The following is a 16,374-nucleotide window of genomic DNA, read 5'->3' on the forward strand; positions in this document are numbered from 1 at the left end:
ATTACTCACGGTCACACCCTCCTCTGCGCGCGATTGACTTGCTTTTTGGTTTAGTAAGAGGAAAGGAAATGAGGGTTAATAATAAATACTCATCTAAACAGGACAGAAAGAAAAAATATTTTTTATCCTATTTATAAAATACTGAGAAAATTTTTTTATATAGATATACAATTTTATTCTTCATTTATTACTGTGTTATTTTATTTACATGAGACATAAGATATAATATATATTTAATAGGGATAAAATTAAAAAGTTGTTAAATTTTAAATGAGAGTTAATAAAATTTAAGACTTTTTTTAGTTTGTATGAAATATATTAAAAATAACTTATAAATAGGATTAGAGTACAATTAAAAATTGTCAAAACTTGCAGTTTTGAAATGTTAAAACTCCAATGCTTAGAACCTCGTTCAAACATAATAAATGACAACTAATTGAATTATGTAAATAAAAAATTAGTTAAAATTAATTAAATATAATTTATAGAATATGATCTAAATAGATGAGGATAGTTTTATACATCTTGCCTTGTGTGAATATACTTAAGCCTGTTGAGAATCATGCTTGAAATCATTTATAAGTATGTTTCACATAAATTAAAACAAAATTTCTCTCACATATTTATATTATATTCCGTAAATGACAATAACAAAGTTACTTAGAAGTAATTCTAAGCAATTAAGACAAACAAATCAGAACAAGCTATCTAATTGTGTGTGAACTTTCTAATTTAATCACGTTTCACCATTCTGACTGTCACGCGCAATCCGTACCTTATCGCGTGTTTATTACACACACTCACACCAACCACTACACGCAACTGACTTGGTTTTTGGTTTATTATAAGAGGAGAGGAAATGAGGGCTACTAATAAATATGATTAAAAATTGTCAAGACTTGCAGTTTTGGAATGTTAAAACTCAAATGCTTAATAGCTCTGGCTTTCACTTTAAATGTTTTGATAATATATGTCATTAATTTTTGAAGAAAATAATTATTTGTCCAATCTTATATTTTTAAAGGCGAAGACTAAACATGCAACACAAATAAGAGAGGTGTAATATAATCAAGTGCTTTATTAAACCAAATTTCATTAGGATATTTGACAGCAGGCGTTTATATTTTATCGGGAAATTTGATCAAGAACTAATTTCGGTGAAAGTGTGGGCGCAATATCCTTTCTCTCTGTACCGCGTTTTTTCGTTTAGTGCCGTCAATCCTTGTGAACGTTCTCAGAAGTCACCCAGAAGCCAACTTTTTGTCAGTCTTTAAAAATTGGCTCTGCTTTTATTTATTATAAATAAAAATGATATAAAAAGAAATTTAAAATTATAATATTTTAATTAAGACATCTAAGAGATCAAAATCGTAAAAGAGAAAATAATGTCTGATATGATATTTGACAGATTTAGTTAAATAATTAAAATATTCTCATATCAAAAAATTTTAGAAATCTATCAAATTACTTATATTCTTTCTTTATGTTAAATTTTGAAAAGACAGATAGATCGTCCTTATTATTGTTGTAATAAGTTTAACTACTCGTATAATAATTTTAACATGCAAAATACCAATTGACTTTCTACTTTAATTTATGCGGTTATGAGAGTGTAGTTTCAGTATTCTCACTGTCACGCGCCATCCGTACCTTACTCCTTCGTGCTTGTTGCTCACAGTCACACCATCCTCTACGCACAATTGACTTGCTTTCCGGGTTTATTACTGTTATTTCCAATGCTGCGGAGGGGAAAAACAAGAGAGGTGTAATCATAGTGCTTTTTAATAAAAAATTACAATCAAATTCTACCAAAAAAAATAATTATTAAAAGGTCTCAATATAATAATAAAAAATGATAACATTTATGACTTATTTTGTAATTTTTTTTCTTTTTATGGGACTTGGTTATAATTCTCCCTTTATCAAATCATATTTTATGAGGACATTTGACAGCAGGCGTATATATTTTCTTGGGAAATTTGATTTTCTTTTTCTTTTTGACCAGCCCTTAGAAAATTTGACCATCTCTGGTATATCTGAGAGCTTCCTTCACAATTGCGAGGGATAATTGAAGAGAAGAGTACAGATTAGAGCACCACTAATCATGAAAAGTATAAAATTTATAACAAACCAAAGTATTAACAGATGAATGTCGAAATCAAACAAGAAAACTAAATCAAGGTTCGTATATATAAAGCTCCAATAATGGGAGATTCAACTTACCTCGTAATAAAGATTGATCTTGTCATCCCTTCACACCTCTAACCATCCATCTGTAATAAAACTCCCACTGAAATTACTTGTTCTTATTCTTTAGCTTTCTTTGGGGATCAATTGTTTTTCAAGTTCAGTTTTGAAATCAATGAAACTCCGCCCGACTGAAATGGGCTGAGTTAGTCAACATCTTCCAGATTTTCATTGCAAAGGACATAAAAGAAAGGTTTAACTAACTTCAGAGAGGCTCCTCTTTTGAAATATAATGTTGTGTTTGACTCCTTTGAAGTTTCGCAGTCATTATATATTCATTTTCCCTCTTTGATTTTGAGACCTATTCATTGTTTTTCACACAGTGAGAGAGTGGCGAAGCTCGTTACAAAGTTGTCAATGTTTATATAACTGGGCTCTCTATATATTTTTTTTTCAAGTGTTGAAATTGTGGGAAAAAAAATTGTTGTAAATGTCATTAATAAAGTGGTGAAACTTATTGCAAATGTTGTTAATACTTAATATGTTAAAAGTGTAATAAATTATTTTGATCGAGATTTTTTGTTTGGATAGTTATCTTATACCACGAGTTCTTAATATTAGAATTAATTTGACTTTTAATTTGGTCATAAATATAAGACACTAATTTATTTTGTCTCTCATATTTATTTATTTTTCTTTAAAGTAGTCCTTTTAATAGTTACACATGTTAAAAGTTTTATCAGATGTTAAAGCTAACACATTTGATTATCAATGCTAGTTTAGAAAAACAAGATATATTTATTATAAATAATTAATCTAACAAGCTTTCTTAATATATTTAAATTAGTCAATTAGATTTTATATTAAGATGGGAGGAAGTATTTTATTTTCTAATGTTATAACAAATGGGTTTGGGTGACTCACTGGTCACCAAACATTTTTAGAACTAAATCCCACATGAACTATTTTGGCAAAAAAAAAAAAAAACACAAGAAAAAGTTGTTGCCGACACCGGTTGCCAGTGGCCTCACAACTCTAGAGCTGTTAGTGAGGAGGGGGGTCATCATCGTTGAAGATTTAAAAATTATTTTTTAATTTTAATTATAAAACTTCGTTTATAATTTATAAATAAAATTTTATAATTAAAATCAGAAATAATAAATAAAAATATATAAGTTACCTATAATAAGCACCGGAGTATTAACATTCAAGCTAAAAAGAAATCCCTCCAGAAGGAGTCACATCCCTGTTTATGGCTTATGAGTTATGAGGCTCTTTACCATCAGCCTGTGTGTGTGGGCCTTGGAATTTCTGGCACTTTGCCTTTGCTTTTCCCGCATTATATTACCTGTCGTTAGTCAATAATTTGCCCCATAATAATGCATATGAGTAATTATTATTTTAGCCTCCACCAAAAGCCAACCAATCAACAGTGATCCTCGTCAATGTAAAAAGTATTTATGTGGAAATCAAATTATAATTTAAAAAGAAATTTTACAGCATATAAAATAATACATAAAAAAATTTATTTCAACTTACACAAAAATAACTTTTTAAAAATACCTTAGGATTTCAAACAATCTCTTAGAGCGTGTTTGGTATGCTGAAAATCTGGCTCCAGAAAAAAAAAAATCAAAATTGTCCAGTGACTTAGTGCATTTGGTTGGACAATCTTCCGGGAAGTAATTTTCCAGCGGCTCCTCGGCTCTTCCGTCTTTTGAAATATAATGTGGCGTTTGATTCCTTTCAAGTTTCGCAGTCGTTATACATTCATTGTCTCACCTGTTTCTCTGCAGGGTTGTCATTGGTTATGATGAAGGAACTAACACGGCAGCCAAGCTAATCGTCGAGAAGAACCTTTCGACAGCATGGATAACAGTGGGAAAATTATTTGGCCTACGCATAATTAAATTCAGACAACCAATATAAAGAGTGTAGGAGCAGATGTCCACAGGAAGTTCTGTTACAAATTTTCACTACATATGAAGTTCAATAGAAGACGGTTATGACGTAGGACCGTCAAATATGATAAATATGATAAGGCGAAGATCACACAAACAAATATGTCATAGTTATAAAATGGACGGTTAAGTATGTTTAATCAGGACTTGACGGTTCTAACCAACTTAGCTGTCACATATTATTGCATTTTTTAATAAATAACAAATGAAACCAATATTTGACGGCTCTCATCTTAAAACCGGCAAATATACTACCTCTGTTTTTTAAATGCAAGGTCTCGTTTGATTTTTTATTTTGGTCATAAATATAAGATCTCAATCCATTCTGTCTCTAATATTTTTGTATTTTTTTCAAAGTAGTCCTTCTAATAATTGTAGTTATAGCTAATATATTTGATTAGTAAGAATATTTTAGGAAAGACAACACCTATTTATTATAAATAACTAACTTAACTTATTTCTTTAATCTTCTCAAATTAATCAACTAGTTCTTATAATTAGTACCGGAGGTAGTAGTATTTTAAACGGTTCGTGATACCATCATGCCTCTTAAACTTCTGTGATTTCATATTTCGGAAATCGCTACGTTACTTCCATTCTATTTATACTCTGATCTCATCCCGAGCACCACTTCTCTATTATATTTTGTGCATTTTCAATTCTGCCGTTTCGACGGTCTCGTCACCAGAGCCATGTCGTCCAAGCAGCAGAGGACTGATGAAGCTTCCAGTACTAACAAACTGAAGTTGTGGTGAATGTCGCCTGAGAGCTCCATGAGATTGTCCATGATATGCTAAAAAGTACACTTGGACCTGTCTGGAGCAGCTTATAAGTAGCTTTTTAATCGTAATTTACGGAATACGAAACAAATATATGAAAGGAGCTGTGTCTCAACTTACGTAAAATATACTTATAAGAGTTTTTCACCATCATCCAAATAGGCCCTTAGTCTTTTAACTTTATAAAGAGTTTCAATTTGATCCCTTAACTTTAAAAAATATAATTTTAGTCATTTGATCCAAAAATTGTTAACAAAAAATGATGACATTGAGGTCTTAACTATCGATAAAATATTCTTAAATACTAATATATTAAGTTTAATTTTTAAAATATCATCTAAGCCTAATAATTTTAAGGTAAAAAAAAATCAAATTTATGCTTTTTAAAATTTAAAAACTAAAATAAAACTTTAAATAAAATTAAGAAAAGCCGTGTATTTTTTTTTTTTTTTGAGTTACAAGAAGGTGGACTCAACCCTGCAATACATACCACGCTTGCATTCACGCATACCACTCGGTAAAGCGGCATGTGGTAAAGCCATGTCCTATTTTGTCCTTTTTGTTATAAGATTCTTTTAACTAAATTATGTAATTTAAAAAAACAGTTAAAATTAGTTAAAAGAAATTAATACGTAGTAAATATAATTTTTTTAAAAATATAACCCTATATATAAATGGGTAAATATGAGAAAGTAATAATGAGATAAAAGAAAAAAGAAAATATATTGAATGCATTAAACTAAGAGTAAAATAGGTAATAATGTATTAAATGTTCAGACAAACTCAAAGGGGATCCTAAAAAAAGGTAACAGACCTATCAAAAAATTAGATGTTATAATAAAAAACCGAGGGTATTTTAGTCTTATTTTATTCATAACGGACATTCTATTCAAAAACATTATTTAACATCATTCCTCAAGATGAGACATCACTGTCTATGAAGCTTTTTACCATCAGCCATGTGCGTGGCCTTGGAATTTCCGGCACTTTTGCTTTTGTTTTCGGCGTATTGTATGTCGTTATTCAATATTATTTTCAGACAAAAAGCATGTGATCCTGTGATCCAATTGGGGGTGAGCTATCCCCTTGTCACGCGCAATCCGTACCTTATTCCTCCGTGTTTATTACTCACAGTCACATCCCCCTCTGCACGCAATTGACTTGCTTTTTGCTTCGTGAAGAGGAGAGGAAATGAGGGCTAATAATAAATATAATTAAAAATTGTCAAAACTTGCAGTTTTGAAATGTTAAAACTCTAATGCTTACTAGCTCCGGCTTTCACTTTAAATTTGTTGATAATATATGTCATTATTTTTTCAATAAAATAAGTATTTGTTGAATCTTATATTTCCAGAGGCGAAGACTAAACATGCCACATAAATAAGAGTAGAGGTGTAATTATGGTGCTTTATTAAACCAAATTTCATTAGGACATTTGACCGCAGACGTTTATATTTTCTTGGGGAAATTTGATTTTCTTTTTCTTTTTGGACCATTTCTTGATTAAGCTTTCAACATTTTGGAGAAAGTGTCAGCGGAGTTTCCTTTCTCTCTGTAATATTTTCTTTCTGTGGGACCGCCTTTCTTTGAAATTTATGATTATTTATTGTTCATTTTGTTCCATTTTCATTGACTTGGTTGACTCAACGTACTACACTAAATCTTATATATCTTCCTCTTAGGCCGTTTTGTTTCCTATTACCAATCGTTCTTAGATCTGAACTGAAAGCACTCCCAATTCTCTCCTGCTTACCGTAGCAAAGCAATCTGATATGGCTTCATCTTCTTCCTCTGCTCCATCTTCTCAATCACCAAAAAAATATGATGTTTTTATTAGCTTCAGAGGTGAGGACAACCGCTTCAACTTCACAAGCCACCTTCATGAAGCTCTTCGCACAAACCAAATAGATACATACATCGACTATAGACTTGAGAAGGGAGATGAGGTATGGCCGTCTCTTGAGAAAGCCATTGAAGATTCAACTCTGTACCTTGTGATCTTCTCAGAAAACTATGCATCTTCCACGTGGTGCCTGAAGGAGCTTGCAAAAATATTCGAGTGCTCCAAAAATCAAGATCACCTTGTTATGCCGGTGTTCCATAGAGTGGATCCTTCACATGTGAGGAAGCAGTCTAGGAGTTACGAGAGAGCATTTGAAGAACATGAGCGCAAAATAAACATCAACAATCAACAACTGCAAAAGTGGAGGGAGGCTCTTACTCGAGCTGCCAATTTGTCTGGTTGGCATTGTAGCTTCAATAGGTAACTACATATTTATGATCTTCCTCTTATCATTCTCTTCCATGCCTGGGGCTAAATTAAATCAATCTTTGAGGCATTTAATGGAAGTTACGGTGATGATCATAAAGAGAATAGCTTCTCTTGTACACTATGCTTAACCAGTCCACCGGGTCCATCAACTTTACTGTTATGATATTTTAATCTAAATCCCTGTCTCACTATGGTAATGATGGTGCATTTGTAGCCATAAGATGAAGCTGGAATTTTATATATATCTAGTTATGTCATCTAATATAAGTAATATTTCTCGAAAAATATTCTAAAAATTTTAAAAATTGGCAAATCTTCATAGTTACATGTCATTAGGAATAGTTGAAAATTTGAAATGAACAGATAATGTGGTGTTAAATTTGGTGCCTCTTTATTTTTTCAATGGTGTGTAGGGATGAAGCGGAGCTAATTAAAGAAATAGTGAATTGTGTCATACAAAAGTTGGGCCTTAGGTATCAAAGTGAAGATTATCTAAAAGGCTTGATTGGAATTCACGAAAGAATGGCAGATGTAGAATCATTGTTGGACAAAGGTTCAAAAATTGGTGGTTGCCAATTTATTGGAATTTGGGGGATGGGCGGTTTGGGCAAAACAACTCTTGCAGAAGCATTGTTTAACAAATTGCATTTGCCATATGAAGGGTCTTGCTTTTTGAAAAACGTAAGGGAAGAATCAAAGAGACATGGAATAGATGCTTTGAGGGAAAAACTTGTTTGGAGGTTATTAGGGGATAAAGAATCTCACATTGGCAATGCAATATGTCCTTATACCGTCAGTAGGCTTAGTCGGAAAAAGGTTTTCATTGTGCTCGATGACATTGGTGATCTTACACATTTAGAAAAGTTAGTTGGAAGACATGAATTTGGATCAGGTAGTAAAATTTTGATAACAACCAGAGATAAGCAAACACTTGGCAATGAAGTGGATGATGTATATGTGCTTCGTGGTTTGAAACCTGATGAAGCTTTTGATCTATTCTCCATCAATGCCTTTAGAAATGGCCATGTTGACCCAGAGATAAGAGAGCTAGCAGAAGAAGTGACTAAATATGCAGGTGGAAATCCATTGGCTCTAAAGATTCTAGGCTCCACCTTGAGTGGCAAAAATCAAGAAGCATGGAAAAGCCAATTGGCAAAGCTTAAAAAATTACTTCGTCCAGAAGTCATTGATATCCTCAGATTGAGCTTTGAAGGACTTGATCAGGAAGAGAAAGATATTGTCTTGCACGTCGCATGTTTTTTCAATTATTATTATGATGCTGAGGATGTAAAAAAATTGTTAGATCCATGCGGTTATTCAACCGACATTGGATTGAGGAGACTTGAAGATAAAGCGCTTTTAGATATTGATGAAGGAAAAATATGTATGCACAGTCTGATAAAACAAATGGGTAAACAAATTGTCTGTGAAGAATCATTAAAATATCCTACATGGTGCAAAATATTTTGGATTTTCAGGAGAAGTTCTGAAATATTGAAGAAAAATATGGTAAGTGTGAAATTTCTACATTTATTTATTAAAAAGATTGTTGAATTCCAAATTCCTATTTGACTTATATAATATTTTTATTACTTTTTTTTTTTGGTTAGGGAGGTATTGAAGGCATGATTATTAAACTTTCAGAAGTTGACGAGATGTGCGTAATTATTAAAGCATTTCGTTCAATGCCTAATGTGAAGCTTCTTAAGGTTTATGGAGATTTGAATGGACAGCTTAGGAACAAGTTAAATGCTTCTGGTCTGAAGTTTCTGTCAAGAAATCTCATGCTATTGGATTGGATGGGGTGCCCTTTAGCGTCCTTGCCAGCGACATTTAAGGCTGAAAGTCTTGTTCGATTGGATATGCCCTTCAGCAGTTTGACAAGACTTTGGGATGGAGTGCAGGTGAATTTTATATTTTTTCTTACAAAATATGTTAATACATCAGTTGGAAAATCTTTGTTAAATACGCTCTGCTTAGCCCTTTTTATAAGGTCCAGATAAAATCTATTACAAAATTCAATGAAATATGGATAACCCATTCCAAATAAATGCCTTCGTCTTTCACCCTCACACTAAGCTCCATGACCTTTACTTATAAAGGTTACTATCTCTGTTGAACTATAAGCATCAAATCTTTGAAGCCTTTTTTTTTTTTTAATTTTATAAGTTATAATTTGGATTTACCTAATCATTAAATACATCATTTTTATTTTTACTTTTAATTAATTATATATCTTTCTAATTCTTTTTTTTTCTACTTATTCTCTCATATCTCTTTTTCTACGTATTTTTTTATCTCACTTATCCTCTTCATAGACAAACGTGTTTTAAGAAAATAAGTTACATGTTCTTTTATTATTTACTATCTTTAACTAATTTTATTGAAGTTATGTGATTTAGTTATTTGATATCTTTCATCGGAGGGAATATTGATCAAGATCATATGAAAAGTTGTAAAATTTGTTGACAATAGCTAATTTCAACTATTTTCTGAGAAAAACAGAGAGCGAAACCTTATAAAAAGAAATAGATGAGTAATTTAATTTGGCTTTGGGCCACCAATCTTATCATGTAATTTATGTTTTCACAGGATCTTGTGAGCTTAAGCAAAATTGAGCTTCATCGATCAGAAAACTTGATTGAACTCCCAGATTTTTCCAAGGCCACACGTCTTGAACATGTTTGTCTCGATTATTGCCCAAAATTGCGGAGTGTTCATCCATCTATTTTATCTCTCCGCAGCCTGCGTGATTTATCGCTAACTTATTGCAAGTCCCTTACCAGCCTTAAAAGCGATACCCATCTCCAATCTCTCATTGGGCTCGATGTAAGTGATTGCTCAAGTCTGGAGGAATTTTCAGTGACCTCAGGAAATGAAGAGCTCTATTTACAACTTTCAGGAACTGCCATCAGTGGTAAGTTGCGCTCATCAAGTGGGCATCGCAGCAAAATTCATTCATTAGCTATAGCCGAGTGCAGAAATGTGACAAGCATTCACAAATTGATTAAGCTGCGTGACCTTCGAAATCTTGATGCTGGAGGGTGTGATGAGCTAGCATCACGTCTCCTGTCCAAGTGTGATAAGATGGGTGCTTTGGAAAGACTAGGGCTTCCGTATTGCAATGAATTATCTGAACTTCCTAATGACATCGGGTTGCTGTCATCACTACGTGAGTTAAATCTCTCAGAGACTCATGTACAGACCTTGCCTTCAAGCATTAAACATCTTTCATGCCTGCATCGTCTTGAACTGGATGGATGTAAAAGGCTTCGTTGTCTACCGGAGCTCCCTCCCTCTCTCTTGCAATTAATTGCCACTGAGTGCGTATCCCTTGAGACCATACAATATTCACCTTTGACAAACGAAGGTGAAGAAGGAAAAGATAAGGCACCGCGCTTTTTATTCAGAAATTGCAAGAAGCTGAATCGACGGGCAATCAAAACTGCTGAGGCAAGAGTGCTACTTGAGATGAAGAAAGCCCCTTATGACTCTGCTATAGTGGAATATCCAGGAAAAAGAGTTCCAAAGTGGTTCATGCATAAGGATAAAGGGTCTTCGGTGTCTGTGAATCTCGGTTCGATTCCAAATTCTGAGGATGGGGGATTCCTTTTTTGCGTCGTCTTTTCTGAATTACCATTCGAGGGGGGAGGAGAAATTAATGCCGAATGGTTTATTGATGGTAAATATGCTTCCAGGGGCGCTAAAAACAGGTTTTACTTGCTTGGGCCAACGCTCTCAAAGCATGTTCATCTTTGGTATGATCCTGATTCACTTGGAAAACTAAAAAGGAAAATTGAAGAAAGGAAAAGAAATGGTCAGAGCGACATGGAGCTTAAAGTTAAATTCAAAGTTTGTTCGGATGATTCGGATGATGACAGAATAGTAGAGATCAAAAGGTGTGGGGTATGCCCAACATCTGCAGTTGAATATCAAGATGGTGACATTAAACAAATTCGATCGCCATGGCCTCCTCACCCTAGCTCTAATGCAATGGAAGCGGCCTCTCTCTCTCGAAAGCGCAAATGCACTATAACTTCATACGGATCAAAAGGTGACATTCGTTCGGATGATGACAGAATGGTAAAGATCAGAAGGTGCGGGGTATGCCCGATATCTGCGGATGAATATCAAAATGGTGACATTAAACAAAATCAATTGCCATTGCCTCCTCAGCCTGGCTCTAATGCAATGGAAGCGGCCTCTCTCTCTCGAAAGCGCAAATACCACAGCTTGCTTCGATGAATTTGAAGAAATGATTTTGAGTTTTAAAGCTCTCAGGTTGAATTGATCTAAACACTATAACTTCATACATCACTCTCGTGCATCCACCTCAAAATGGTATACTCTGGTTTTAATTAGTAGTTATAGACATGATTTTTGCACGTTTGTACGTACTAATTACCGCATCCTTATGTTGTACTATTGACACGCATATAATTAATTTAACATTTTTTTTCTATTGAGATTTGATTCTATTCTTGAGGTCTGAGGAGTCCAAATTGCATTGCTGATCTTAACCTTTCTTTATTGTTTTAAGCTAAGATGATGGGAGTGACGATTACATTCGACTATTGAACTCGGCATATTACAGCCACGACTTTCTTTCTGTTGAATCTTGAAGAGTTGGATTCAACTGGACATTAAGGTGATTACTTCTTAACCAAGCAGATTGAGAAAGAAAATGCGAATTCACCTCCTATGTGCAAATATGTTTTGTCTCCATTTACCTCATTGCTGCATCTTCTCTGATGGTCAAAGAAATATGTGGAGCTTGAGGTTGAGGAAGCCATTGAAGGAGTTTGCAGATATAAGAAATAGATGTGAGCTAGAATGAACCAACTTTATAAAATCAGTTCAGTAGATTGAAAGCCTTCTCCTTTAGTGTCTATGGTCATCGGCGTCGATGATTCGCTGGTCGCCGCCGCGCGTAAAGATGGCTCCCTGAAGATTTGGACATTTTCCTCCTGACACAGAAGGTGCGGAATAATTGCTTTTTCTTTAGCATTTTATAAGCTATACTTCGTTTGCCTTTTAATAACTTTGCATTTGGACCTGACGTTTAAGTTTGGAAGGCCGCTCATATATCTTCTTGTGGCTGTGGGGTTAATCGAGTTAAAAAGCGCTCGGCATCTTAAAACAATGGCTTGGTTCCCAAGTTTGAAGAATTTTCGAGACTAAAAGAAAAACTTCAGAGAGTCAAATATTATCAGTCTTGTGGCCTCAAGTATCTTTAAATTGCTGAAATTATGTTTCGTTTTGTAAGCAAAAGAACGTTTTTAAAAAAATCCGAATGGTTGCCCTGGTCATTGTCAATATGTTGTTCTGCTTCCTGATTACATATGTTAGTACATGTCATTTAAGGACTTGCCTAGTATTTGGTAATGCTGTTGCAGGCTGTGCTTGGTTCGGCTGGTGTCTCATTATATGGCAGATGACTTTGGCACCATCTAAAAGTGACGTTATTAATACTGAAGCAGAGCCTGATCACATGAGGAAGTAGGAATGAATCATTTGTCTCAATAATAGGGACAAGGATCGCGAAGAACATGAAACCAGTTGAGGCGAAGAAGATTATGACTCACCCAATTCTCTTAAAACACTTGAGTATCCAGCCGTAGCAATTGGTTGTGATTATGGATCTGTGCAAATATATGCTCATTCTGGTGTGCTATTTGCATACTCTGATCTAAAGTTCTTAATTGCCTTTTTGATATAAATCTCTATATCAGCGCCGCCTAGTTCTTAATTCGTTTTCCTTTCTCTTGGAATTATCTAAAGTTCTCAAGGTTCCATTTCATTTTGGTCTGCAACACTGGGTCTTTTTTCCCTTGCATAACTCTGTCAATGTGGATTTTCTTGGCACAAAAGGTCTTTAATCTTCGCTTATGGTTTGAATGAGTCGCTTTCTTCACGTACTCTGTGCGTCTTCTCTCCCCCCTTCGCAACGTCCGCAGGAAAAAAAGAAAACTTTGGGCTTGTTTGATTCTTTTTTTGGTTTTCTTTTTCCCAAAAAATTTATAAAACTGTTTTTTAAAAACAATTTTTGAGAATAAAAAAGCAAAAAATTTGTTTGGATAATTATTTTAAAAAATACAAAAAAAAATCATATTTGGCAAGTGGTGACCGTCACTAACAGTGATACATGTCGGGGGTAGATATGAAGAAAAGAATGTTTTCCCAATATTTCAAAATAAAAAAAATACAAAAATACAAAAACAAAAACAGAAAAAATCTAGAAGTTGTTTTATTTTTTTTGCTTTTTAAAAAAATATTACTGTTTTTTTTAAACAACCAACTAAAAACAAATTGTCAAGCAAATTTTTTTTTTTGGTTTTCTCATTTTTAAAAACAAAAAATTGTTTTGAAAATAAGAAACTAAACAAGCTCTTAATCTTCCGCTTCTTATTTTCAAAATAGGGTATTCGTACTTTGGTCGCTCTATTCACAACACGCGTCACATTATATTCTGCATGTGCTCGTGGTTCTCCATCTCATATTTTCAGGCTTATGGCTTCTTGAGTAATCAAATTCAAAGTGGATGCCCATGCAGATACATCATAATATAACGAAATTAGCGGGACAGGGCAAGCAGTGAGAGATTAATTGAACCTGAAAAGGAACCATGCGTTTTCAAAATTATTCCCTCACTTCAATTTCATTTGTTCCTTCAACCAAACAACCAAAACATTACACTTTCTTTGCATTACAGGTTACAATAATATATTTTCTTCAATAAATGATAAGCTAGAGTCTCGTGTTTGACTATACTATTCCTTTCTTAAATATAAGTCTCCGTATTCAGATTTGTTTTAATCTTAGTTTCGTGTCTTAGTCCCTAAGTTCATGTAACTTCACCTTATTTTTTAATTAGATCTTTGCACTTTTTTGTCCGGATAGGTTTTTTAATTATGGGCATTAGTTTCTAATCTCATATATAACTGGTATGGATTCTGCCACAAAATATAAAATAAAAAAGGATTTTTAAAGATAAAATGATGAAATAAATTTATTGATTTGTTACTAACATAATAAGATATTATTATCCATAAAGTCGTCTCCATACATTTATATTTAATGTATAATTTGGTTGATTTTGATTTTATTTACATCTATGTGACAAATTTAATTAATCCAAGTATATGCTGAATGAGGATAATGTCATTAATTACTAACCTTATTTCTCTTACAAATTAACTTGTAAGTACGGGAACCAATTAATACCTATAATTTTTTTTTAAAAAGGTAAGAACCTAATAAAAAAAATTACGAAAGCCTGATTAAAAATAAGTAACTATAAAGATTTATGAATTAGTTTTCCCTAAATCTTAATCACAAAGTATCGAGGTATGAGAATCATAATTGTTGGCAAAAAAAAAAAAAAAACCAGAGATGTTCAAAATCAGAAAGATATTAATTGGACAGTTTTTTTTTTTTCCCACAGTGTTCAGATTGAGAACATCAAAAAAAAGAAAGAAAGTTTTAATTAGTAACTTGAAGGAGGCCTAAATGGTGCGTTCCATTCCATGAAGTTTCGGCGACATAATTCCATTGACTTGGTTGCCTGAATCAACTCCAAGACCACCTTAATTATCTTCCCCCATGGTATAATTCCCATAGGCCCTGTTTATTTCCTGTTGCATGCATATAATTCTTAGATCTGAATCAAAAAAGAGTCCTAACTCTTTTCCAACCCTAATTATAAGGCGTGTTATTAATTTTTTTTCCTTATAATTTCTTCTTTTTATCCTTCATTAAATGTTCGTACGTGTTATTTAATTTTTAAACTATTTACGTTTGATGGTGGTCAAGTTGAAAACTTATTTAATTTAAAATAGAATTAATGAGTTTTAAGGTTTTGTTTAGTTTCAGTTAAAAATATTAAAAATAATTTATAAATAAAAATAAAATAGGAATTATTTAAATCTTGTTGAGAATAGTATAGTGTACGCAAACTAAAGTCACCCTTCATTTTGTATCAACTATAATTTTCTTTGAAAATTCTTCCCATATGATCTTGAAGAACTTGTATTCGTGCCTCCTTATTATGTTTTCCCTATGTGTGATGCGTGACTAATTTCAACGTCAGAGTAGAATAGGTATATATAATTGCCCATCATGCATTTATTAAATTTGAAGCATTTCTATTTTTTTGATTAAGCTTTGGGTGAAAACCTTTTGAGAAATTTGGGAGAAAGTCTGAAGGTAATTGATTTCCTAATCATGCATTAAAACTCTCCGGAAGACCATTGTAATAATTACTCCGTATGCATACCCACTACCCTCATATATGTAAAAAAATATCTTCAACGTCATTAAAAATAAATTCGCATCATTTTTTTTTTTGGGAAAATGACAGATAAAGAAGCTTCAAAATGTGAAGTGCTAATTTGGGAAGCTAAGGAAATGTAATTACCCATAGGGAAGTCCTTCCTAAATTGGAATTTTGAAATTAAGTGAAATGACAAAAATGCCCTTTGTTCTTTTTTTTTAAAAAAAAAACCCAGCCCCTCACCGGCGGCCGCCGACCGCCTTTGGCCACCAGCGCCGGCAACCAGTGTGGTAGCTGCCGGTGAAGGATTTTTGTGACAAGATTTTTTTTTTTTTGGGAATAGGATAATATTGGTTCAAAGTGGCGTGGGTGGAATTTGATCCCACAATCCTTTGGCCATTTGGACCAACAACAGGATGGCCATTGGGTCATCAAAGATTTCTTAACCTTATAATGTAAACAAAAATATAAGTTAACTCTTTTACTATGACTCCAACTCGTGACAACAATTTATCTGAGGATGACAAGTCTTAATTGAGAAATAACAAGTCTAAATTTGATATTAACAAAGCAACTTTTCCTTATACATAACAAATAGCAGCATGTGCATTAATTAAAAATGATCATAATTTATTTAAAAATGACACGTCTTTGTTGAAAAATAACAACAATTTATTCGGTATTTCTTGTTATGTATAAGGAAAAGTTGTCTTGTTAATATCAAGTTTAGACTTATCATTTTCCAGTAAAGACGTGTTATTTTCAAATAAATTATAGTCATTTTTAATTAACGTAAATGCTATTTCTTGTTATGTATAAGGAAAAGTTGTCTTGTTAATATCAATTTTAGACTTGCCATTTTATAGTAAAGACGTGTCATTTTTAAATAAATTATGATCATTT

At 33.0% G+C, this 16,374-nt stretch overlaps 1 protein-coding gene and 1 long non-coding RNA gene across 2 annotated transcripts; both read left to right on the forward strand.

Moving 5' to 3' along the window:
- Positions 1-6,699: 6,699 nt before the first annotated feature.
- On the forward strand, positions 6,700-11,386 carry LOC114721470 (disease resistance-like protein DSC1). The gene is made up of 5 exons (XM_028907282.1): positions 6,700-7,190; positions 7,613-8,708; positions 8,810-9,103; positions 9,792-11,253; positions 11,376-11,386. The coding sequence occupies exons 1-5, from the start codon at positions 6,700-6,702 to the stop codon at positions 11,384-11,386; spliced, it is 3,354 nt and encodes a 1,117-aa protein (XP_028763115.1).
- Positions 11,387-11,800: 414 nt separating this feature from the next.
- Positions 11,801-12,642, forward strand: LOC114721467 (uncharacterized). Its single transcript, XR_003738085.1, has 3 exons — positions 11,801-11,847; positions 12,085-12,178; positions 12,596-12,642. It is a non-coding gene; the product is annotated as an uncharacterized LOC114721467 (long non-coding RNA).
- The last annotated feature ends 3,732 nt before the right edge of the window (positions 12,643-16,374 follow it).

The sequence above is a fragment of the Neltuma alba genome, unplaced genomic scaffold (genome assembly GCF_004799145.2).
Source record: "Neltuma alba isolate B1F8T4 unplaced genomic scaffold, ASM479914v2 tig00012040_pilon, whole genome shotgun sequence".
Taxonomy (NCBI): Eukaryota; Viridiplantae; Streptophyta; class Magnoliopsida; order Fabales; family Fabaceae; genus Neltuma; species Neltuma alba.